Source organism: Hippichthys cyanospilos, chromosome 4 (genome assembly GCF_059441005.1).
Source record: "Hippichthys cyanospilos isolate Australia breed blue-spotted pipefish chromosome 4, RoL_Hcya_1.0, whole genome shotgun sequence".
Classification (NCBI taxonomy): domain Eukaryota; kingdom Metazoa; phylum Chordata; class Actinopteri; order Syngnathiformes; family Syngnathidae; genus Hippichthys; species Hippichthys cyanospilos.
In genome coordinates, this window is record NC_142372.1 from 10008486 (window position 1) to 10034371 (window position 25886).

A 25886-nucleotide genomic window follows, 5' to 3' on the forward strand; every position below is an offset into this window, starting at 1 on the left:
TCGACAACTTAATGTGCTTGAGACCATTTGAATTTGTAGGGAGTCTTTGGAGGGGTTTCCAGACTTTTAACTGGTACTGTATGTTACTCAGTAGCTATGTTTCATAACATTGTGCATTTCTGTAACAGAAGACCTCATTGGAGTGTCTGTTATAATTTAGTTTTGCGGTTGAAAAAATGAGTTAGAAAATTGAATCTTAAACAAAGCACGCAGACTTCTGCCTTGTTCAAGAGAATGGAATTCCACTTCCTTACACACTCATTTGCGCAAGAACGACATCTAGTGGATTTAAATGAGGACTACATTTTATTGGGCATTTTCAAATCAGTGACGTAATCAGTTTAATGAACACTATAGATTGAATAATCCAAATGAAATCAAAATAAAAGGGACAAAGAGCTGTATCTTAATATTCTATTTATATGAGGAAGTTGTACTTTCGGAAGTACTCAGATGAGTTTTGGTCAGATTGAATTGTACATTTAGAGGGTTGTAATGTGTTTAAAGTGAAGTCACGTACTGTCAGCTCACATTTCTATAATGGCCTTTCACTTTAATTTGCATGCATTGAAGTGACTCCAACTTATTTGAATGGAACTCAATGGAATAACCGAAGCTGTCATTTTTTTTAAATATAAATATTACTGGACACCGTCTTTACAATTGTACTCAAAAAGACTTGAAAGACAAATTCGCTGATTCAAGCGTGTGTGTTTTGTGAATGTCCTTCGTTTTCGTTTCGTTTTGTAATTATCTATTAGGTCTAAAATAAAATGAAAAAACAACAACAAAAACAGCAACCAGTTTTTATAGTTTTGACTCAAATTAACAGTTTGAAGTGGCACAAATTTACAAATAAGATTTGAATAACCACGTACACTGCTTGTAAGTGGGATTTCCAATATAAAACTTTACTTTCTGTAATAAGTTGTTTTGATTTTTTTGATCATGTTTGATATTTAACTGTTCGTAAGGCTAAATGCAGATACTGTAATGATAATTTATTGGTGTGAACCTAAGAAAAAAATACACATTTGTCATTTGGTGAAATTTCACCATTATTGTGACCGATAACCTGTGCAACTCATTATTATTACTATGATTATTATTATTAAACATTTGTGAAAATACTTTTTGGTACAATAAAAGCATGGTTGAAGTGTTTGGCCATAATTCCAATAGTTATTTAAACATAAACTATGAACACATAAACTATTTAAACATAGGCACGTTTAAAAATAGCATACCGTTACCATCAATTCAAAACATCAGTTCCTCTAATTCAAATGAATCCCCGAAAAAGCCTGAAAAAAAGCCGTCAACGCAAAAGCGTATTGCCCGACAGTGACATCCATAGGAGACAGGTGGAACAGCATATATTTTGTCGTGGCATTGGGATTTATGACTGGATATCGGCTTGGATGTGTGTGAATCTCAACTAAAGCGTTTGACGTTTTACGGTTACTATTAGTCGAGGTTAGAGTTAGGACTAGGGAAAGCATTTTATAAAGTCCAGGACACCTCAAAAAACCTGGCAATATTCTGACATAAATTTGGAGGGGTGGGGGTGTTATTGTAACAACCACTGTGAATAACTAATCTGTCTGGCAATACAATGAAGGCAGAGTGCCATCCCAATGTAAAACATTCAAGAGAATGTGGCACTGAAGGAAAGTTCTGTCAAGTGGCCTGGGACATGGACACACATGTAGACAAACGTACACGCACACACACGAGCGCGTCCAGACGTGAGTACGTTGCCAAAGTTTTAAGTGGATGATGTGAGTGTCGCATGCATTTTTGATGACGTTAATGGCCCATCAAAGCTTGATTAGACTTTCTTTTGGGAGCTTTGTCATGTGATTTGGACAGCAAAGCTATTGGACGTGGTGTTTGGTTTACCATTAACAGGTCACAAACAACAGTATGCAAATGTGTGACTGTGTGTCATTCTCGTTTGTATCTATTTTAAAGCTGATACAATATGCCATACGTGGATGAATGCAATTTGGCTCAACATGTTAAGTCTATTAAGATTGTTTTTTATCTTGACTTGAGTAGCATGCATTTATCAGATTTAGCAAACTAGCAGTCCACGTGATTTTACTTTATTTAAAAAAAAGCATATTGTAAAAACAGTTTAATAGAATGCCCTCAACAGTTTTGCATCATTAGTCAATGGCCACAATGTCTGTGTTTATCGTGTGCCACCAGGGGGCAATATATCGCAGATGTACATCAAGTAAAGTTGATGATGAAATACAGAAGAAGACCATCACAACTAAGCTGCAATAACTATTTTTTTTTACACAGAGGACAACACATATATGCTGATTGTTATGTTGTCTGTCTTGTGTTGTGTTTAAATATCAATGCAAACAGTGCTAGTTTTGTTAGCCTATCTATGACGTTCTGTATTGTGTGTGAGCAACAAGCTAGAGGTCCTTTCATTAGACAGTTACAAGATATGGTGTGTTTGTTCATATATATTCAGCTTAAATTCTTCCTTGAAAACCTGTCCCTCTTGACTCTGAGGCTCTTATGAAAACCACAAATTCACCACGTTACCCGCCTATGTGTGAGATGGATGGCATCATTGGTTCTCAATTGGGTTGTGACAAGTGCTTGTGGGGGTACATGAAGGCACTTCAAGAAGGCATATTGGATTTTACCAAGGTGTCTGCAAGTATCACCAAACCTAGTTTAATGCAATTTAACCCTTTAATGTGCACCATATCCATTTTGCACACTAGCTTTATAATGGCTCAAATATTAGACATTTGTTTATAACTGAATTTCAACTCATTGAACCTTCATTGTTGAAACAGTTGTTTTGTTAGAAAGTGGGTCAAATTGAGCCAAATATTGAGCTGGTCATTTTTGACCCATAATTTGGTTATTTTTACTCTTTTTAGAGTGCTCTCTTGTGCTTGATGTGCTTATATTATGCATGAAAAATGTTATTGGGGGGGTTATTTACAGTAGGTTTATAAAAAAAAAAAATATCTTTGGTATTTTTTTTAATTGACATGTTTTTAGAATTAATCCTGTGACAGATACAGTGCATTTTTCTTTTCAAATTAAGAGCAAATCAAATGGAACATGAAGCAATTCGTTTTTGTCTTGTTTTGTTTTTCATCCAAAAATGGTTTGCCCTGGTAAGGGGATATTTGGCTGAAAAAGATATTTCACATTAGTTACTGTACGTTATTGACCACAGAACCAGTGGATTAAATGATTAACCAGAACAAAAATAACGTATTTCTTTTGTCCATTGTTAACAAGCTGTCAGCTATAAATGTAATGAATGCAAGCAAAGCGTGCTCAGATATGTAAACGGTGATCACCAAAGATTTGTCATGAAATACATAATTATTGCTATGTATCGCATATGAAAAAAGACGTGCTCATGCAACGCAGGCCTTTGTGAGAACGGAGGCACGCTGCAGATTTATAATTTATCAGATGTGCGGAGGTAATGCAGCATTCACATGATAATTAGGATTAATTTTTGATTGGCGCCTGAGGGCAGCGCTCCATTGTGGAGGCGGCCATTATTACCTTATTAGTGTAACTGTCAGGTGTCTGCTTTACTTTACAAATGCACTGTCTTGTTGCTTATGGACGTCTCAAACAAGAAGCTGTGTCACTTCGATGAGGCCCGTGCGCCTGTGTGTTGCTAGCAGTCACAACAACGCCCGTCACTCCGCAATTGCCGTCCGACACATCGTCACACAGTTGTTATTTGTCTTCATGGACAGGGATGGATTACATTCCATTAAGTTCCTGTTTATCGCTATGTCGTATTTTGTCATGTTTAGCAAAGCAGAAAAATGTGAATTAACTGCTGTGCAATTAAAGCAGCAATCAGCCAAGTGTCGTGTTGGGGGTTTTGCACCATGGCTCCCCTTTCAGATGTGAAGGCCAATTTACATTTCATCCGCTGTGGGATTGCAGTTCCAATAAAAAAAAAAAATCGTTGGTGGCCCTACAACATATCAACAACAATGTTTTTTTTTAAAAGTATTTTTCTACTGGCTCTAGAGACAACATTCCTTTTTAAGAGCTTTTTACATCTTGGTATTGTCCTACTCATCTTCATGATGTGGATGATGCTTTTGATCTGGAATGCATTTTGCTTCTCAGCTACTCTTGAGCTACTCATATGTGCGAATTTGGGGGTGTTTCTATATACATAAATACAGTATATATACATTGCATTATGTACTTAATTTTTAGACTGAATTGTGAAATGAAGCAATCCAATTTTCAGTTGTGTTGTGCCTTTCATTGTGTTAGGCACTGCATTTTTCGTTCTGTTTCGGTGGCTTGAACTGATGAAGTGTCGCTTAGTGTGCGACATAGTGCATCTTTTGTAGCACACTCATGTTCTCACACCTGAGGGGAGCTGATTTGTGTGAAAGAAGACGTTTGAGCATTACTTTGGGGTATTTTATTAACAAGACAGCAGGTGCGCGACGGACCTTCTCCCTCCGCCAGCAGTGTGCCCAAATTTGTGTGTGTGTGTGTGTGTGTGTGTGTGGAGCAAATGGCACACATCCGCACTTCTGGGAAAACTGTCCAAGCTTGGCAAATTGACTGGCCCGCTCCTCCAAATATCGGCCACTTTCCCCCCCAAAAAATAACTCTAAAGCAGTTTGCATTCTGCAGGCCAAATGAAGTGCTGTTCCTTTTTTGTATGTGTGTGTGTGTGTGTGTGTTTCCCATTGGATTGACAGTGGCTTTCTTAGTGTATTATCCGGCCCGGCTTTTAACTCCAGCAGAACTGTGTTCACAAATTGATGCTCTGCTCCAGTGGGGCTGTAGCTGCAACATTAAATTGTACTGAAATATTTATATGTGAGTGCATTTAGCAGAGAGCAATTGCTGTGCGACTCTCCAGAGGCCGCATGGAAATGTTGCGGCCCCCCCCTTACCCTCCCACCCGACACACACACAAACACACAGCACCCAGAGACCGGCCCGGGACACTGATTGAGCCTGGGGCACAGACAAGTCGCGCGCACAAAATTTGAAATTGTGTCATAAAGTAGTGGGTAAAGTCAAGCCTCCTGACTTTTTGGGTGAAACTAAATACAGTACAAACTATAAAAACTAAGAAATCAGATGATTTGATTCAGACATATAATCATTATATATATAATCATTATCTATAATCATTTTTAGCCTCCTAGCCGTTTTTTATGTTTTATCTTTGATGTATCGTGATCAAAGGGTCAAATTGACACCCAGGCATAAGGTGGACCAGTCAAAATAATGAATGTACTGTATACATTGAACAAAATGAACAAAATAAAAACTATTCAAACGATTTTTTTTCTGTGGAATTTCATTTATGACCATAACGTTTTCCATTGCTGGTTCCCTTTTTTCTTTAATTTTTTTCCTGCTTCTATTACAAAACCAAACAAAAAACAAATCAAATTTTAGGGATGTACTTATTTATTTTTTGAAGCAAACTACCCCCCCCCCCTCCCCCCCTCCAAATAAGTCCTCCCCAAAAAAGCCTTTCTACACATGGTCATTTTTGGAGATTCATGGTTGATATTTTTGAAGAAAAAAAATAATCCATAATCATACAAGGTTGTTTTTTTCTTTAACAGTATTATAAAATTATTATATATTTTTTTTAATGCCTTACATGGTATAACAACAAAAATTTCAACCGCACTTAAAACAAAGATTGTTTGATAGGGATTGATCCTAAGTAGTCTGCACCAGGGGCGTTATTTCATACCACTCAATCATGAGCTGGAAAAACTTAAAGGGAGTATGTGTAATTTTTCATATGTGCCCGTTGGAGCTCTAGGGGCATTACGGTAAATGCAGCAATACACACACCTCCTCCTGCTGTCCGCAGCTATAACAGTCATGGCAACCTCCGGAGGGGTGCCACCCCCCATTTAATATCATTTAATGAGGAATAGACTTACATTTAAAACATACTGTTGGTCGTTAAGGGCACATTTATTTACAAGTGTTTGAAATGAATAATGTTTCTCAGGCTCTGCTCATCAGCCCCACACACAGCTATCTTCTCAAAAGCCAAACACCTGCTGTCACCAGTGTTTTTGCCATGTCCAGCTTGTAAAAAGTGCACCAGTAGGGGGGGCCGTAGAGCAATCCACCCAATTATTGCTCACCACTGCTTTAAATAAATGAGCATGTAGGTGCGCCCTCATTCAATTCTTTCTGCATGTCTTTCAAGCATGCTCATTGTATATTCATGTAAGTAAACGTGTTTATTGAATATGAATATGTAGATGACCTCCGACTGAAGGAAAAAAAACACAGAATCCAATGGACGACAATTTCCCCAAAGAGTTTCAATGCTTTTTAACTCCAAACTATTTGCTAATGTAGCCGCCGCGTTGTTAGCCAAGCGTAAAGTACATGCTTATACATTGTATTGGTGAATTAATGTCGTGGAGGTCATTTAATTGAGCTCTCAGGAGTCCCTCAGGAGGGAGTTCTTGTCCTCATGTTTATCACATGACCTGACACATACGCAACAACAACAACAATCTTTGTTGTTCTTGGGGTTTTTTTCTTTGTTTTTGCATCTCCTGTTTTTAGACTCAAACTTGAACACTTTTGATCATTATGAAGTAGAATATTAAAAATGGCATTTTATGGTTAACTTTCACAAGCTAATTGAATAATTAATAGTCTACCTTCCAATGGCTGGTCACTCGCTTTTTTCCATTATTCTTCCTATCACTGACCTGACCCACTTTTTTTTTTTTAAACTAAGAGCCATCGTAAGTATCCAAGGGAGGGGAAAAAAAAAAAAGCAGTACTGTCACCATGACAACAGCCTCCTGAGTGGATTCCTTGCACACTTGTTGGGAGCAGCAAGCACTTAAGAAGAATGTCTGCAAAAGAACCTGAGAAGCTTTTTAAAGCACCATGTATAATTCATTTCTATTTTTTTTTCTCTTGCTTCAACGTGTGCATGTGTGAGACGTGTTCTCAATCTGTCACTCTGTTTGTTCTCAATGAGACTGTTTTTCCTCTTTTAAATTCACCCACCCGGCTGTTTTGTGCCACGCATCCTCAAAAATCTCCACCGTGCACTCACAGCCCAACCACATGATATGAATGTTTATGTTCACACACATCCACACACACACTCACTCTCTACTCATCTGGGATCGTTGGTCATTACTTTGGAGGGAGGTCCGAACTTATGTAATTCACCATGCCAGAAACATTTGCCATTTATATATATATATATATATATATATATATATATATATATATATATATATATATATATATATATATATATATATATATATATATATATATATATATATATATATATATATATATATATATATATATATATATATTAGTATACACTGTATATTAGTGCTGTCAAGTGCATTTTTAATTGCAAACTTTGATGAATGATTGCGATCACATTGTTCAACACTATTTTCTATGAAGCTTCCATGAACAGATACTTCTAAAATATTTCTTTTACACAAAAAAAAAGAGACATCAAGTCCATTTTTAAAGTAAAATTACATAAAAGGCCATCTTTGCCTGTGCTGGTGTCTTTTCTCTACATTTGGTTGCAGAGTTGCAAAGTTCTTCTGCCACAAAAGTATATTGAAAAAAGCTTTGTTAGCACCAATAAACATATGTATTGTGTACATATAGATAAACGAATATAAAACCCAAAATGTATTTTAAATAAATAGATAAGATGCTAGGCAATGGCGGACAGGTCATTTGATTTGCAATTATCATTTGAATAATGTTCACGAGGCACAAAGTAAAAAAGTCTCAAATTAAATCTCTTGCTGAGATCTCGTCAGCTTTTTGCTTAATGAGAATGCAAAGAATATTATCATGTAATGTTAATGCGGCTAAAGTGACTCCCCGTGTGCCATTATTAAAACATGTCAATAATGAAGCTTCTAATGGTCACTGTTCATTCGCATCGGCATGACAGCGACGGCGCCCTCCTCATCCCCGAAGCCATTTGAGCTCTTGGCGCCGCCGACCTGTCACAAACGGACACTGGGCTCTCACGCCGACTCTCATAGGTATTGACAAAATTATATTTGTGTGAATAATTCAGGTGAGCCATTGCTTATGTGAGAAGTCGGCAGGTCAGAGTTCACCAGCGTCAAAGGCTCGTCAGAGCAATCTGTACAAGCAAAAGTTTGAGCATTCACTCAAATTCAAGAATAACAAATAAATGTTAAAACAGGGTGTCGACAAAGGATCCCCAACGCTGTTTCAAAACCCTACTTTTAAGTTACTCTGACACTGGATTTAAATTTGACTCCTAAAAACCTGATTTATATCTTGAAACTACCTAAAAATCCTACAAACAACTTCAAACCCTGCTCTGAAACAACAATCTCTGCCTTGAAGCCCGACTTTAAAACCCTAACCTTTGCTTGAAACCTCACTTTAAAACCTAAACTCGTCTTTGAACCACCAGGCCAGTCTTGAAGACCTATTTAGAACCGTAATCCTTCTTTAAATCAACAATCATGATTTGAAACCCCATTCTGAAATGATGACCCTAGCTTGGAATTTACATGCAAGTTCTTGAAGAAAACCATTTTGAAACCCCATACTTTGAAACCCTAAAGCTATCTTGAGGCCCTAATTTGAAACGGAGCCTGTCTTGTAACACTAATTTGAAATCCAAACTCTAGGTTGAAGCCCCTCTTAAACAGCTAAAATCCAATTCTGAAATCATTGTCTTTATTTAAAACAACCAAAGTGTGGAAATTTTAATAATTAATTTGAAACCAAAACCCTGGCTTTAATCAGTACGTTGTAACTCTAACCATTTTCAAAACCCTAATTTGAGACCTTATATTAATAATTCTATCTTGAAGCCCTATTTTGAAACTCAAAGCTTGGCTTGTAACACTAATTTGAAACCCAAACGCTAACTTGAAACCCCGCTTTGATATCTAAAACCCACAGTCTCTGTTCAAAACAACTACTGAGGTTTTGAAAATCCAATCATTTAAACCCTAATTTGAAACCAAAACCCTGACTCTAAATCTTACTTTGAAACCCTAAGCCTTCTTTAAAAATGTATTTTGAGTGACCCTTGTAAGAGTAAACGGCCATAGAAAATGAATGGATGGAACCCCGGCTTGTAGTGTAAATTTAAAACCATAACCCTATCCTGAAACCCTACTTTGACGCCAAACCCGAAGTTAAAACAATAGTGAAGCCTTACTCTTGTATTTCATACAAAAAAAGACCCCTGACTCGAAACCGTACTTGAAAGCCCTAAACCTAGCCTGAAACTCTGACTTTGGTTTGTAACACTGTCTGGAAGCCACAATTTAAAACCATAATCTCATCTTCATACCCTATCTTGAAACACAACTTCGACACAAAAACCCTTGTTTTAAATGAAGCTTAAACCCCTACTATAAAAAAAAGCAATTGTTTAAAAAGAGAACAGGCTTGAAACCATACTTTGAAAACCTAACTTGGAAGCCCACTCTTAGACCTGCTTGAAGCCCTACTTTGAAATCATTGCCTTGTTAAAACAACCCAGGTTTGGAAATTAAGCATTCAAAAATATAATTTGAAAACAAAACCCTGCAAACCTTAAAAGTCCTAAGTTGGAACCCTAAATGTTGCACGATAATTCAGAGCAAAATAAGCACACTAAAACGCAGTTGTTGTGACAGTTCATCTGATCTCAAAATGATTAATCGATGTTTGTGAAAAGTGCATACAAATTGTTGTTTTGTTGACGTTAATCGACGACTAAGTGAGCATCATGAAGTCAGTAAGCATAGGAGTCAAAGCTGCAGTCACAACAATTGAGTCTGGGCTCCCTCTGCTGTAATCAATTTGAAATTGTACGTGTAATAAAATAAATAAATTGTGAACATGAGGGACGTTTATGTACCCACTGGCAGTTATCAGAACGTCAGAGAATTTGAATTGGAATTCTTCTATATAAGAGTAGAGTTAAAGATGCATAATATGAATAAAATGTTAGCATACACAATGACAGACCACTGAAGCAGATTATTAGGTGTTGCCAGGGCAACAGCTCAACTTATTAATGTATGTTTGTTACAGGAAATTCATTACTGTTGATACCTTCAGTACAATATCTTAAATTACGTTAGAGAGCAGTTAAATAAATACTGTTTTATTTCTGCTATTTTTCATCACATTTCCGCAGTCTCCCTCTCCATTCTCCTCAAAGTATAACAACTTTACAATTGTGTGTAAACGTTAAACTGCAAAAGACTTTGCCGCCATTTTAAATGTACATGCTACAAACACTCGCACAAGAATTAGCCTCATTTGGAAATGTACTAACTTTTAATCCAATCAAACATTTCCAATTGTCGTCATTTTTATTCAACAAGAACAACAAAAACATTTACTGTATGTATAAATTTTGATGTTTCCAACTCAGTGAGTCGGAAACGATACAAAAATTATTTGTTAATGAATCCACTTCAATGTACCCTGTGTGTGTGTGTGTGTGTGTGTCTTTTAGGAAATATAGAGCATGATGGATAAAAATTCATCATAAAAAAAAAAAAAGAATGCCATGAAAAAAAAACTCTTTAAACCTGTTGGAATCTCCAAGTTAGAGGGAAGAGCATCTTTTTTGTTTGGCATTCTGACCAATGAGGTTCACTGAAGGCTTAAACGGCCTGTTTGCTGGTTTCGATTGGCTCAAGGTTCTATGCCTTAAAGCGACGTTTCCAGATGGAGAACGTCTTCAATAACACATTCAAGTCCACCAGGGATGGGCATTGGACAATGGGGAAAATTATTCATCAGTACTATGTCATATTTCATGGATTGGGAAAAATATAAAAAAGGTCCTAATGCTGTCCCCCCAAAAATCTCTCTTGATGTATGTACTCATACTTGGCTATTGGGCTCACTTATTTAACATCACAATTCACGATAGTAATAAACATGAAATAATCAAAAACACACTCAAACACAAATTGTTCAATAATGCAAAGGCACAAATGCTCATGACAACTGGCAGATTGCGCGATAGAAATAAAGAGAATGACTCAAAAAGTCATTGGCACGCATTCAATAACAAGCGTGAGAACTGATTTCACTATTACACACTCATTGATTGATCCTCAGTCATAACTGATGATAGCTGCCTTCGTCAAAAATTAAAATAAACAGAATGAGAAATGATGCAGGGTTAGAAAAAAAACACAAAGAATATGGCACAGAAATAAGTATGACAACAAAGCAAGTACTGTAACTCAGAGTAAAAAAAGATGCAAAATGCCTAAATGTATGGGTATGGGTGCATTAATAATTCAAAAATATTTATAACAAAAACAGATGTAATAAATTAAAATAAAAGGTGTAATTGGAAAAAACATCATACTGAAAAACATGATTGAAAACATTTCATTGATAAAAATAATTTAAAAATAAAATACACACTGTAACGGAGAAAATAAACATAATAAATGCAAATATACATTATAGTGTAATAATAAAAATTAAGAACACATACTTTATGAAAAAACATAATAAAAACTAAAAGAAAATATATATCATAAAAACATTAAACTAAAAAAAATACTGCATGGAACAAACACACAAAAAAACACAAAAAAAAATCCCCTCTACTTTGGTGCGGATTTCATTTATTGTGGGTATCTTTTGGAACAAAACCCCTGTAAAATAAAAGAAAATAAATAAAAATAGACACTAAAAATATGGACATTTCATAGAATCAATGCACCTCTCGCCAAAATACTCATGATAAGAGCCAGCCTGCTCAAGTGAAAATAAACAGAAAAACAATTCATTCCGTTATGAAGTTGCCAGTAATTTGTATATTGGTGTGATTGCTCTCTTGAATGGGCAAAAGGCCAAATGCTGAAGACGCTTGAAATCAGGCCCGCTAACCTAGTGTGAGTACATACTGGATGATCGTCCTTCTTTAGACAGAAAACTAGCACTTGAAAGGGCCGAGCGGAGCGCGACATCATTGTTGCCCCATCCCTGGATCCACCTTGATGGGTGTATTTGTTGTGCTATACGCTAATCCTCACATCCATCACGGAGGACCAGAGACCGATCTTGGAAAAGTTTCTGATAAGTTTTCACTGAGTGCGGACGAAACTGCTATGTGTCCGACACGTGGCCCAGAGGTGTGTCGGCCGGTCCGAGGAGACGGTACTTCTCCTCCAACGAGGGCTCGGCGGCGCCGCCCTGCAGGTGGATGAGCGGCTTGGTTTGCAGCAGGACGCAACCGCGCCCTCCTCGGCCCCGCCTCTCCTGGTGGTTCCTACGATTGAATACCTTTATTCTGTTGTCCAGCTCAGGGCTAGCCTTTTCGGAGCCTGTCGGACTCGGGAGCTTAAGGTTGACCGGGTCCACCGTCAGTCCTTTCTGAGCGAGGCAGGAGTCCTCCGAAAGAGACGAGAGGAGCTCCTGGACCACCGTGCTCTGGTCCTGGCCCGAGAGGGAAGGGTGGCAACAGGGCCGGGAAATGTAGTTGGGAGCGGGGGTGGACTGGATGTGATTGGTCGGGAGGTGGATGTCGATGGAGGCGGTGGTGACCACGCGGGTCCCCGTGCCACAAGTCCGGCCATCTTGGAGAGTAAAAAAGCAAGAGAACAACAATCAGGTTTTCTTCCTGCCACACCTCCCTGTCTGTCTCAAGTTGCCAGGGAAACGGCACAGTGAGCTTATGTTCAGCTTTTCAAAACAAAAACAAAAAAAAATGGACAAATTCAGTAAAAAGTAAATATCTTGTCTACAAATATTTTCATAACTATGTTTCATGTGCCTTTAAAACACATTTTGTCTTCTGCTGTAGACTGAAAATGACCCAATCACAACTCAGCTTGTGAATGTCACATGACCAAACCCAGAACAATGAGCTCTGATTGGTCATTACCTGAGCCTTAGGTAAAAGCGATGTTATTGACAGTGAGTGGAAAAAAAGGGGTTTGAAAAGCATAAAAAAAGGCACCTGAAAATTTGTTTCCTTCTCAAATTACTTATAGCCAAAATATTAGCTTTTTACCACTAAAATAAGTGAAGTATCCAATTAACTCTAAGACATGGTTGTTCAATACATTGATCATGGTCACCCGGGTTGAGCATGAATATTAGTAGATTGCATGACATCGCACGGAAGCTATCTTGAGCTTAAAGCTAACTACAGCTGGTTATATATTAATTTAATACATTTAATTTCACCCAAAACACTTCTGTTATCATTGGAATTAAGACAAATATTTTTGGTTATTGTTTTCGCCTGTGCATTTATTACGTGAGAGCTGGTGTGCGCGCATCGGTAGAGGAGTGCGTGGTGACGTTATGCTGTGTGCCCAAGCCTTTGTCATTCTCACTCTCGATTGGCTAAGCTAATTTGTTTAACGTTGCTCTCCCACTATTCTTGATGTTTAAAAGCTATGAACTCCTTACAGTGGCTGGGTCATGCTATGTTGTTGAATCCTTTATAAAGATACAGTATCTTGCTCGTTTGAATCATCTTGTAGTAGCCGGGTGACAGTTTGGAGCTGCTATCTGTTGAAATGCAAAGCTAATATCACTAACGCCGATTAGCATGCATTCTATGGACTGGCGGTGCAGAGGTGTATCGTCTATAATTTATTTTAGCTCACAACCAAGAGACATGGCCATGACCCACCATACCATACCATACCATACCATACCATACCATACCATACCATACCATACCATACCATACCATACCATACCAACATACCATTGGCTGTTGGTGCAGTTTAGCGCATTACCGTTGACAAATAGGAGGTAAATAACACGTTAGATAGTAGGAAATGATAATTGATCATGAGATATTATTTGTGCTCCTTAATGAGTAGTGCATACATCTAAATCAAACTGTTAGTCTTGAGTGACTTACCACTGCTCGCTTCACTGTAATACTGGCTGATATAGTTGTTCATGTCATCACGCACAACCGGATCTAATTGAGGAAAAATAAGAAAACGATGAAAGTATTAGCATCGATCTCCGAACAAACTCCAGTAATTGTTGATATTGGGTTATCGTAGACTAATGACAATGGCGTAGATTTGATTTAATTGAATTTAACACCCTTGCGGATACTGATCCATTTCAGTGCAACCACCGCAAACCAGTCCAAACAGAAAGTATCTGTAGTGTTTACAAGGGAATATTGACAAAAACGGCTTGTGCCTGAGGCCACAGGTGCTTGAAAGGCGCACGCTCTGCTTGCCGCCGCATTAGCCGTATAGTGCACCAGGTAATAGACCGGGCCCGTTTAGGCTCGGCTCATCTTGACAAAAATGGGCCCGCATGAGAGCTCTTTGTTAGGGGGGGACGATGTGCGTGGTTGAATGGCTCTGATCTTGCGCTCGCTTGATTGGTCTTGAGCTCACTGTCTGTCGGCTGAGTGCGAAGCGCGAGTAGCTTGAGTGCAAGCTCTCGTCCCGCGGGACACGCTACTGCAGACTCTGATGGGTAATCTCATTTATTTTTCATTCTAAAATATTAATCCCAGGGCCACCCCTGGAGAGGAGGCATTGCACTCACTAAAACAAGACGGAGACAATCGCTGCACAATTAATAACACATGAGTGATGGAGGTGAAGGGGGGTTGGGGGGGGGGGGGGGGGTGGCCGTCCGGCATACATAAAAAGGCTCTCGCATCTTTTTTTGTTAGACGGCCCGGTTATCAAGCTGTCACTAGTGTGTGGAAGAGGAGAGGTGACATGCTGGATCCTTTTAGTGCAGCTGTACACTCGACCGTAGTTCAGACCTGATGTCGTGGAGTTGCACCACTGCTCAAGTAATTAAAATCAGTCTGGGTGTAATCAGGTTATAAAATGTTGTTGTTGTTTTGTTTTTTTTTTCCAAATGCCATGACATACCTCCTGTTAAAAATAAATAAATAAATACAAATCCACAATGTCCCCCTTGACCACCGCAAAGGTTTAAAATTAAAAAAGGCATACGACGTTTTGCAAAGGAGCAACTCTGTCCTCCTTAGAGCCAGCCTGTTCATTTGTGTCTAATAATTTGTCTGTTAGACAAGGGTTAAATGCATCCCACCCAAACAAAGGGAGACATCATTAAAAAAAAAAAAGTATAACCACAATGTCCTCTACTGAGGACACTTGGACTAAGTAGGGTAGCTCAAAAGAGTCAGAAGATATGGACAAACACAACTCAGTAACAGTTGTTTCATTTTCCAATTAATTTGCTCTTAATTTGAAAGGAAAAATATACTGTTCCTGTCATTGCATTGAAACACATTAAGTTAAATTTGCTGATACCTGCAGAGGTAATGGGTAATTTACAAGATGTGTTTACAGTCATTATTTGTGGCATTTCAGCAAGTTATGCACATGACTATGACAAGCTATGAATGTTAAGTTTACGTTAAAACTGATTTAAAGCAAAACAGGAATATTCTCATAACTCTGCTGATGAAACAGCAACTCACTACTAGTTAAATATTACTGTTGTCATGACGTGAGGGGTCTTTTACTTGTACTAGGCAGCTTCGAGGGGGGTGGCCGGAACACATAAAAAAAACTACAAATGCGGTGACTGCTAAATGGCATATGTCACGCCTCCTTTTCCTTATTTGTTATAACAATGGCAGTTAATTCGAACAATCACGTGCGATTACTTTTGTTTGCTTTTTTGGATTTTTTGTTGTTTTGCTTTCTTTGTTTGAAAAAGATATATATACACTGTAGCTTGCGCTGGTGTTGTTATGGTCTGTTGCCACAACAACCTGAATGTACGACTTTCATGTGAATTTATTATCATGATTATGTATTTGGGTTTGTTACGTATTTGTATTTGGTTTTTGGGCACACATGGTACGCTATTTTTATTTATTGATTCATTGTTTAGTTCCAATGCTGTAAATATTAATTGTAATTACTTGTGTTAGTTTTTACGGTGTTTCACGTGGAAGAGAAAATAAAAGGCGATTGTGAACATCAGAAAGAGACGTGATTCCTGGACCTGGGTAGATACACACATATACTGTATATGTGTGTGTGTGCATGTGTAAGCAGCATTGCATTAAGTGCACAATGACCTGCTTCTCGAAGCAGGTGTTTTGCTTGAGTGACAGTGGATGTTGTCACCATGCGACACGATTTAGTACTTCAAAGGTGGCATAACACTCAATCTCAGAGGACAATCCGAGTATGTGGGGCATAGTGTCAACACTCAGGTGAGAAAGAAGTTAGCATTTTGACTTGATTGGAGGTGATTTGACCTGAGCCTGCACCTGCTGGCTTACGAGTGTTCCTCCCAGTGACCATGTCGGCGTAGAAAGGTCCACTTTGTATTCCGCAGCCAGATTTGCCACCACTGCGCGCCCTCGGGGTCATTTTGTGGTTCCCGATTGTGGTTTGCAGGTGAACGAGAACAGCTGTAGACAGGCGCCCTGCCCTCCTAACAAGGCCCAATGCACAGAGCACTCTGTAGCACAAATAGCCCGAGCGGAGCTCGCCGCCAGGCCGCGTGGTGGCTGAAGCATGGCAAGAGTTGAGCGTGATTGTGTCAGAAGGCATGCTTGTTTTTCTCCAGCGTTCAGCGCATCCTAAAAGCTTTTTTGCCCCTGCATTGATCCCGTGCGCCTGCGGTCAGATGGCTGCGGCGTGTGAGAACGGAGGGAGCTAAGAGGCCGCTCCAGGGCCGTGTCATGTCGACACGGCATCGGCAGCCGCTTGGCCTGATGTTGCACCATTAGGGTCTGTTTGTTCCACAAATTTATGCACATACGTGATGCTGCACCTCTCTTCTGGTTTTGTCTTGCTGCCCTCTCAAGCAAATGCTCCACCGAGCATTACATCGATGGCATTTCATATTATTGAAAGAAAAGTGAGCTGAAATTTCACCCAAATGTGCCATCCCTTGGCTAAAATTCTGTGAGAATGATGTAGAAGAAAAAGGCCCAAAATTTTCAAAATACTGCACATGGGTCAAAATGTTCTATACAGCCTCAGTGATACAATTCAATTTCAATGAACATTACTGCAGATCCTAATCATTTGTTCCAGTTTTGTAAGAATGAAGCCTTCTGTTTTAATGATCTGATGACATTGGCATCAGTTCCGCAAATGATATAAACCTCATGAGACACATTTTGGTGAATTTCATTTCAATAATTGATACTACTGCTCAGCCCACATGTGTGGTTGTCATTTTTAGAAATGATTGATCATTCATTATTAATTGTTTTGTTTACTGATATAATTCCTAAACCTTGATTGTGTGTGCTTACACCCATAGCTGTGCACAAAGTGCGACATAAGGTTTTTTTTTTTTTCTGTTACATACTGTGAATTCCAAATTGACAAAAACCTTTCAACAGTTCAATTTCCCATAATATCCACAGGAATCGTAACATATGGTGCTATGAAGAGTGTCGTTCACATCGTCATTAAGTACAATTTAATCGTACCTGCAGTGTTGTGCAGCTCTCTGGGATTCCTGTGAGCGCCCTCGTCATCGGACTCCCCAGGAGTCAAGCCTTCCACAACTTGGAAACTCCGGCCCTGCTTCGCCCACACGCGATGGATTTGCATGGCGGCCTCCCGCTCCGCCGCCAAGTCCAGGTCCTGCTGGGCCAAATGGGCCCGCAACTGCCTGATCTCAAACTGCAGCGCAAGGATGGGTCGACGGGATCGCAAATGAGGATGAAAGCAGAGAGGGGAAGAGGAAGATAGGATGTGATTAATAAAAAGTGGAGGAAAGTAAGTCCCATCCAATATGTTTAATTTGTTAGTAAGGTAGTTCATTTAGGCCTGAAAAATAATAACTTAGCCGAGCATAGCTGATCATTTTCTCTGATAATGTGGTTATATTATTATTTGAGAAATTACTGTATTTTCATGCAAAAATATTAGCTGGGTGGTGTCATTGACGCTTTTGGAACGACTGTCTATGATGCGTTGCTGCCCCCTCCTGACGAAAGATGGACCAACACGCAACAATATAATAAAATACAGTACAAGAAATAACTTGAGCAAATTATTCAATAGTTTTGTCTAATATTTAACTTAACGACAATTCTATTATATAACTCATATGTTCTTTGTTTGGTAGGAAGAAATGAAAAGGTGCTCACAGCCTGTTCCTGGCAGATCTGAGTGAGACGCTCCAATTGCTCCTCTCGCACTGCTTTTGTCTTTTCACACTGTTGGATCTCCAGCTCCATCTCTACCTTGACTTGGAGCACGTAAGCTGACACAGACGGATAGACGGATTTAAAACATTTATTCCAAGAGAGTTTTAGGGAAAAAGGCAAAAGCTATCAAGGAATTTGAAAGTGTATAAGTCAATATAGCAAACAAAACCAGTACAGTACTGTGCTGCAAATTGTGCAAATTATGTAGATACATACTGTACTGTATTTACTTTTTAAATACCGTACTATCTCAACCACTAGAGGGCGGCAAATCACCAGCAAGGTTAACGTTGGCAATGAGGATAATTATTCACAAATAGAAATCAGCTTTATCACTGTTTTATCTTATTATGAGAGCGTATCGAGATTCAAGAATGATTTTTATGTTTCTTTTTTCATTTTATATTTATTTTTATTTTTATTTATTGATAAATATGAAACTCAGGCCTCTGAACTGTGAGGCGGACGTGCGAACTACTCATAAATGCCGCCCACTTACCAAAAGTATCAAACAAAATAAATACGACCCCTAAGGGCATTGCTAATCCTTAATTTCATGATAATATAACAGGATTTTATATTTAGCTTAAATGCAATCAAATTTACCTGTACGTATATATTTTTAACATGTGGTAAATAAGTTCTTTTAGGCTCTTCTGATGATGCAGAAGAGTGCCTCACATTGACCATATACCACATATGGATCAAATGGCAAAAATAATGAAGCAAATTTTTGGATGTTTACTGGCATTTTTTTTATACTATAACAGGAACACCACATGATCAACAGGTGAGCCATGATTGGTCATTACCTGAGCCTTGAGCACAGGTGATATAATTTGAGTCAACAGAAAGAGGCAAAATGTGTTTTTAAAAGTATTAAATGTGCATGGAAAACAATTTAGTCATCAAATTGATTATAGACTTTTTTTTTTTTTTTTTACCGGTGAAAATGGCCAAATAAGTGGTCTTTCCCCTCCTGTCCCTTTTTTTTTTTGTAGATGTCAAATTACAAGGTGTGCACGTAATTCAACTAATGACCAGTGTTTACATTTGAATCTCGGCTAATATTTATTTATTCTAATGTCCATAGAATTAAGAGCTTGAGATTTGTGGTGATGTCTGTGGCATGTGCAGTGTTTTTTTCCAGGCTTGTACAATGGCCCCCATTGGGGACATGGTCCAATTCTTGTGTTGCTCCCCTCCCCTATCCCTTGTGTTTTTCTTTTCTGATCTTAGATCTCGGAGATCTTCTTAGTGAGTCTCGACAGGCCTTTCTGTCCCGTATTTCCTCTGTTAGCCGTTATCTTTGTTTCTTGACGATTCCAGCCTGTTAAGTGAAATTTCGCTGCCTTATCCTTGTGCAGGCATAATAACAATGAAGAAACTTTATTTCAGTGGATGGAATGTCTGATTTACTAATCCAAAGTGTGATGTCGTGGAAACTATATTCTTGTCCTTCATTTTTTGTTGTTGTTGTTTGTTTTATTCAGTTTCGTTTTTCATAACATTGTGAAGGTGCAACTTGCAGTGAATGAGGGACTGGTCTTGAGGATTTTCAGTAAAAATCAAAGCGCAAACAGAGATGCTGTGTGGTCTGTTTGTAGGCTAATCCCGCATGCAGCAGAAGGATGGCGTTGAGGGTGACCTCGACACGGCTATCGAACCGGCGCGCATTAGCATAGGGGAGAACAACCACTATATTCATTATAGTCCCCATGAATGTGCTTATCCAGACCCTACAATCGATACCGGCTGGAATAGACGAGTGACAGCAAATTACTCTTGGGGCTGATCAATAGCTATATTGCTCTGAATAGTAAATAATTTGTATAATCACGGCGACAATGAGGTTACTCATCTTCTCCCAGCGTCATGGGGACCAGGTGCTCCCACTAACAAGGTAACTGGGTCCATTTGACTTCGTAAAGTTGTGGACGATATCTGTGCCTCACCATCTATGATCCTCTTCACCCTCCAGATGCGCAGAGTGATGATGAGGCTGATGGCGTCCCAAGGGCTGCTTGGCCCGTTGGCCACCGTGGAGGCCACCATGGGGGCCAGGGACAACACAATGACGGCGCCGTCAAACACCTGATGGTGACAACGCTAATGAAATACAAAGATTCTGATTGGGAAATTTAGTTATGTAAATTGAAGGGAGGTTGGATTGGATAATATCTGATAACAACCAAAAAAAAAGACAGTATTGAATCATATTACCTATATGATTCAATACTGTCTTTTTTTTTTTTTTTTTTTTTTTTTACATCTAATATTTAAAGTAGTAGCACTCATATACAAGCAGTCTATTTCTGACTCCACTCCTGCTTAATTAGTTAATTTTGAATATTGCATTTTTTCATAGCTCCTGTTGCTGACTATAATTCTTTGTTTGGTCTCTTCTACTAATACTAACAAAATAAAAGCATGTATCCTTTCAGCTGATATCATATTGGATCAATTATCAGTATTGGACAGTACTCTAAGCTGCAATATCGGTATCGTATCGCAAGTGATGAAGTTGTATAAAGGCACCCAGAGTAAATTGGGATGTTATTAGGGGGGACACTACATGGACAAAATGTATTAGTACACCTGGTCATTACCGTCAAACCACAGTTGTTTGGTTTTCTTTTGTTTTTGTTTTTATTTGTGCGTTTTTGCCTGGAGCAAATTCATTCACTTAATTCATTTAACGCACTTCTAATCCCAAAATTGAACCAACAGCAATGAGTTGACTGTGTTCAACTTTAGTTCAACTTTAGTTTTACTGTTTAATATCAGGCTTGTCACTTTTGGGCCAGCTGCACATCTAGGGCAGAATTTGATAACTTTGCAAGGAATATTCTTAGACCCTTGATACTCTGCCACAATGTATTTATATGAAGTGCATGTTAAAATGTATATACTAAATGTATTATTTATTTAATGAAACCCTGTTTCATATCTTCTGACTATGATGATGAAATTATTGACAATAACGGCTCTGGAGGTCAAGCACTTCCAAACTCATCCCAGTCCAAACTTGCCCTTATGGAACTCACTTTGTGCATTATGAAATAAAAAGAGCTGCCCATCCACAAAGTTGAACAAACACAAAATTATGGCCCAAAACCTTCGGCCACATAGTGCTTTAAAGCTACAGTCAAAGTTGAACGCACTTACCTCTACTTTGTTCTCTATGTAGTCCCAGATCCCGAGCACTACAATTCTGAAGACAGTCTATTGCACAAAGAGACAAATGGAGACATTAAGTGATGTGATCAACCACATTAACGTCCATCTTGCACTTGGTGAATGTGGCCGCTTTGGGGACGCGCCTTTCAGCAGCGCCATTGATTCCATCGCCAATTAGCATGAGAGGTCACGCGCAAGTGCTCCTGCAAATCCATCATGCGTTGGTGCCATTTGGACAACAGGTTTGCAGTCAATGAAGCGAAACGCTGAAGAACTTGAACAATGTGTTCCGACTGCGAGACGATAGCAAAGTCATTAAACACCCTTTAAACGTCCCACCCGTTGACTCTTCACATATGACGTCATTGGCGAGGTGCTCGGATGGATCATATCGCTCGAAACCCATCCCCAGTGCTCATTAAATTCCACTTCAATTATTGCTCCTGCTGGCTAGATGGTAATTAACGTTTGGTTTAGGGCATTAAGGCCGGCACTGTCAGCGTAATTGTTTTGCACAGGAGTTGGGCCTGCGGGTTAAACTCTTCCCTCTTCATTTAGCACTGCTCAAATGTAAAGTTTTATTTTTGAAGTCTTAATTCACAATTGTACTTCAAAAATATAATTGTGCTTCAATCAATGTTGCATTCCTTAAGTTGATCGAAAAAGCCATGAATATTAAAAAAAAGAGCGTAATCAATTTGAAAATAAACAAATTTGCGTAGGGATCAAGTCCTTGGTCCTGCAGCCATGCTAACGGCGATATGATACGAGATGTCCTTGGCCTAAAACACACCCATGTAAGAATACCTTGACTCACATACTGTCCCTAGAACTTTGCTATGTTAAAAGAGTAGTTGCGAGAATTGCAGTAAGAATTTGAAAACTAAAATATTAAAAACAGTTCTAAAATACAATGCTAAAACATGAATTTTTTATTGTGTACAGAGGATCCCAGCTATATGTAGGATATCATATAGGGACTATGTACGAACAACTGATGCTTAATAAGTTAATAAGCGCCACCCCCTGTAGAAACGTTTGTTTCGATTTTTTTTTTTTTTTTTTAGCCTGGAAATAGACCAAGCAGAAACTCGTGTCAAAAAACATGAATTAGTTGTGGGTCAGGAAGAAAAAATACGGCAAATAGGTGGAGGCTAATGGAGGATACCCCGCTCCATAAATAAATGAATAAATAAATCAGCAACAAATGGGTGAACAGAGAATATGCATGGGTGTACTACATTGTGATTATACTGTACTTGCTTTTAAATTCATGAAAAACAACATGAAATGACACATTTATTGCTATTAGAATGAGATCAAAAACTGATTTTGGGGCCATGACACTTACATTTGAAAGGCCAACTTCAATTTCAGCTAATTGGCATATACATGTTTGCTCGTTGTTGAGTAAGTGGCTTTCTTCACTTGAGATGTATTCTGCTTACTAAGTAGCAAGTGTGATTTTAAAGTGGAGTATTACTGGAATAATGGCAGTCACTCGCATTACCTCTGAAAAGAAGAGTGATAGGATGATAAGACTGATCCAGTGGATGATGCTGGCAAACTGGAACGCATTGCTAACTGCAAAGAACAAGGAAATGGACACATGAGCAGAACTTAGCAAATTTTAGATAAATAACAATCGCACTCCTAATGTATGAACTACTTCCTGGATGAGCGAGGGCACCGTGTCCATCACGAGGCCATCATTTTACTCCGGTGTCAAAGTGTCTAGAGCGCTAATCTTTCAGTCCATTCCCTGCAGACTGTGCTATCATTAAAGCTGAACGCCGGCCACTAATCAATGGAGGTGGTTGCCTGCTGCCATTGACAAGATGCCTGCTTCGTTAGCGTGTCTCTGCATTGCTGTTCATCACCAGTTTGGCAATATGCAAAGCCAGTGCATGTGTGACTGGCACCACTAAAACCATGCGAGCGACAATTTCAAGCTTTCATGGACATCATACAGCCTACTGTATGTCTTTCTATTTGTTCAAATGCAAATGTACTCTATAGATGTGGAGTGAATCATGTCTAGCCTACTGTATGTTCATTTACAAATACACCAAATGAATACAGTATGTCAGTACTCAGTCAACTTACAGAATCTAAAAATATTAGAATACCTATCTTCTATGAAACTACTAGTTTTGATTATTAAAGCCACGCGTAGGGAACGATTCCTTTTTGCCTCCCCTGCATTGACGTATTGGTAATTGCAAATTAATGGGGGTAGTAGTTACATATTATTTACATATTGAATGAAGTTTCTACAAACACTACACTTATTTCTGAAAAACATGCAAAGTTTTGCAAAGAAGTGAATAGAACACCCTTTAGCAGTTACTGTGCTTAATGTTACAATTAATTTGCTTTTAACTTGAAAAAAATAGTACTATTGCTGTCCACTGTAATAAAACCATTGCATTAAACATGTTGTAGAAACCCTGTTAAAATATCATATACCTTGTAAAACGCCTTCCCATACCCCAGACTTACGCATACTCAGAACATCACAATATAAACCCCAAAATCCAAGTTAACAATCCATAAAATTGATTAAAAGTTGTTGGTAAAATTTCTAAGGAACCGGGGCGAACGTTGGCAAGGTAGCGGCTCATCTGACCTCATGATGTGTTCAAGAACACCAACATTTACCAAAGTGCCACCAAAGGTCACCAAAATCTCATTTGCCCGTACTGCTATTGTACTGCTAATGACATTTCGAAAAAAACATTTGGCAACCTTGGTTGTTTTACCATATCAATCTTGTGTGTACAGAACACGGATCGTGCTCCATGTGACCTGCCATGTCCAATGTATGTTGTCACAATAATAGCATTGGATCTAATGACCACAATCTACGGTATATTGTGCAATTTGGAGAATCAGCAGTATGAAGAAGGATACGCTTCAGCGGCATTTGCTGTACTAGCAGAAAGTGGAATTTCAGCAAATCGGTAACATCAAGGCAGATGGGCTCACATTGAAGGAGCTTGGTGTCGATGAGTAGCTCCAAGGAGAGGAAAAGCACCACCAGGATAACGCAGGCCACCAGGACACAGTTGAAGCCGGCACTGAGCAGACAGACCTGCCAAAGGGCTACTCGACGGCCGCAGCAAGGCTTCAGCCAGTTGGACCTGCAGCAGAACATTGACATTTTTTTTTTATTTCTATTTAATGAAAAATTTGAAATCAAGTAGTAGTAGCAGCAGTTTTTGGAAGTAACAGACATCTCGATCAGTTAGAACCCAGCTAACTGCTACAACAAGTTTTATTGGGATTTTCATCAACAGAATTGGATGACATTTTGTGTTCTACCCATCATTAAAATGCAAAATACTAAAACATGCCGTTTCTGACTAGTTTTACTTGTCCAGACCACATCTAGAAAAAATCCTTAAGAGAAAATCATTTTTATAAATAGTTTTAAAGATTACCAAAAAAGTCCGGAGTACCCCATAAAATGGCACCCTTGGTGAGCAAATTGGATCTCATATAAATCAGTTAAAATAAATTAAAAAATTCTTGATTAGGTATTTTGGGTTTTTTCTACCTCTTGTAACTGTGGGAAATTTAGTTTAATAAACATAATATTTCAAATGACTATTTTGAGCATGGTAGAAGAAAGCAGGACTTGAAATAATCACTTTTCCAAAACAATGGATAGAGCAAACGTATTACTATTTTAGTTTTCATACTTTATCAGAATATTAAAAATATGTTTTATTCTTTACATAAGTTAAGTGTCAACAGTATCAGCTAACTAAACAACTGGCAACTAAACCTGAGAGAAAGCTAACGCTGTGGCTACAAGCAGAGTGACAGTATCGTAAACGCCACATAAATGGTCATAAAAATGTGTACCGTTGATTTGCAAGTTTATCATAAAGCATTCGATAGTTTACTATTGTTACTATTTATCAATGATGAATTTATAGCAGCAAACGACCATTAAAGTGGATGTTTATTATTATAAGTATTACTACTATTACTAAAATAAATATAACGCTACACTGCTAGTTTCTATACTTATCAAGAAACCTGTAGTTTCCAAAGTGTCCAACAGAAGACGCTAGTTCGCAGAGATGCTCTTTAAATTGAGCTAAGGTGAGGGTGTTCGGACTTGAGATGATGAGAGAGGGCATTGACAGAGGAAGGGACAGTGAAGCTTTGTGAAGTGCTCATTTGACCATTAGCTGCATCTGAGGCTGGAATGTTGATGAACTTCCTATTCAGCGGGTCATGAAGAGGACCACTGTGGCGGAGGCTGCTTGGGGGTAGGGACATGCAACAAATTCAGCCATCTTGACAGGCATTAAAGTGAGACGTGAAATGAGGTAAAAATAGTCTCTATTTTTTTTTTTATTGAATAAGAGGTCCACGATTAATTGGTGCTGTCTTTTAATCTGATTAATTGACAAGTTAATCGATTCTTACATTTTTTTGTGGCCCTAAATGCTACATCATCTGCTGTCTGGCAATAAACATATTGACACGT

General features: G+C 38.6%; 1 protein-coding gene and 1 long non-coding RNA gene across 4 annotated transcripts in view; one reads left to right on the plus strand and one right to left on the minus strand.

The window, feature by feature from the left end:
• Nucleotides 1–17828, plus strand: part of LOC148424525 (uncharacterized) — a 118269-nt gene extending 100441 nt beyond the window's left edge. Inside the window, exon 5 of the long non-coding RNA XR_015865424.1 lies at nt 17483–17828. This is a non-coding gene — a long non-coding RNA (uncharacterized LOC148424525). The remainder of the gene's footprint in view (nt 1–17482) is intronic.
• LOC148424527 (transmembrane protein 266-like) overlaps nt 10370–25886 on the minus strand; it is a 40269-nt gene continuing 24752 nt past the window's right edge. For 2 of the 3 annotated variants that reach the window (XM_088413444.1, XM_088413443.1), the window contains exons 4-11: nt 24371–24525; nt 22893–22966; nt 21371–21427; nt 20158–20296; nt 18143–18258; nt 17477–17672; nt 13928–13990; nt 10370–12623 (exon numbers count right to left, since the gene is read on the minus strand). In XM_088413444.1, coding sequence (XP_088269570.1) covers nt 12154–12623; nt 13928–13990; nt 17477–17672; nt 18143–18258; nt 20158–20296; nt 21371–21427; nt 22893–22966; nt 24371–24525 — 1270 coding nt within the window. In that variant the 3' untranslated portion in view covers nt 10370–12153. The remainder of the gene's footprint in view (nt 12624–13927; nt 13991–17476; nt 17673–18142; nt 18259–20157; nt 20297–21370; nt 21428–22892; nt 22967–24370; nt 24526–25886) is intronic. The other variant, XM_088413445.1, reaches the window with a different exon arrangement.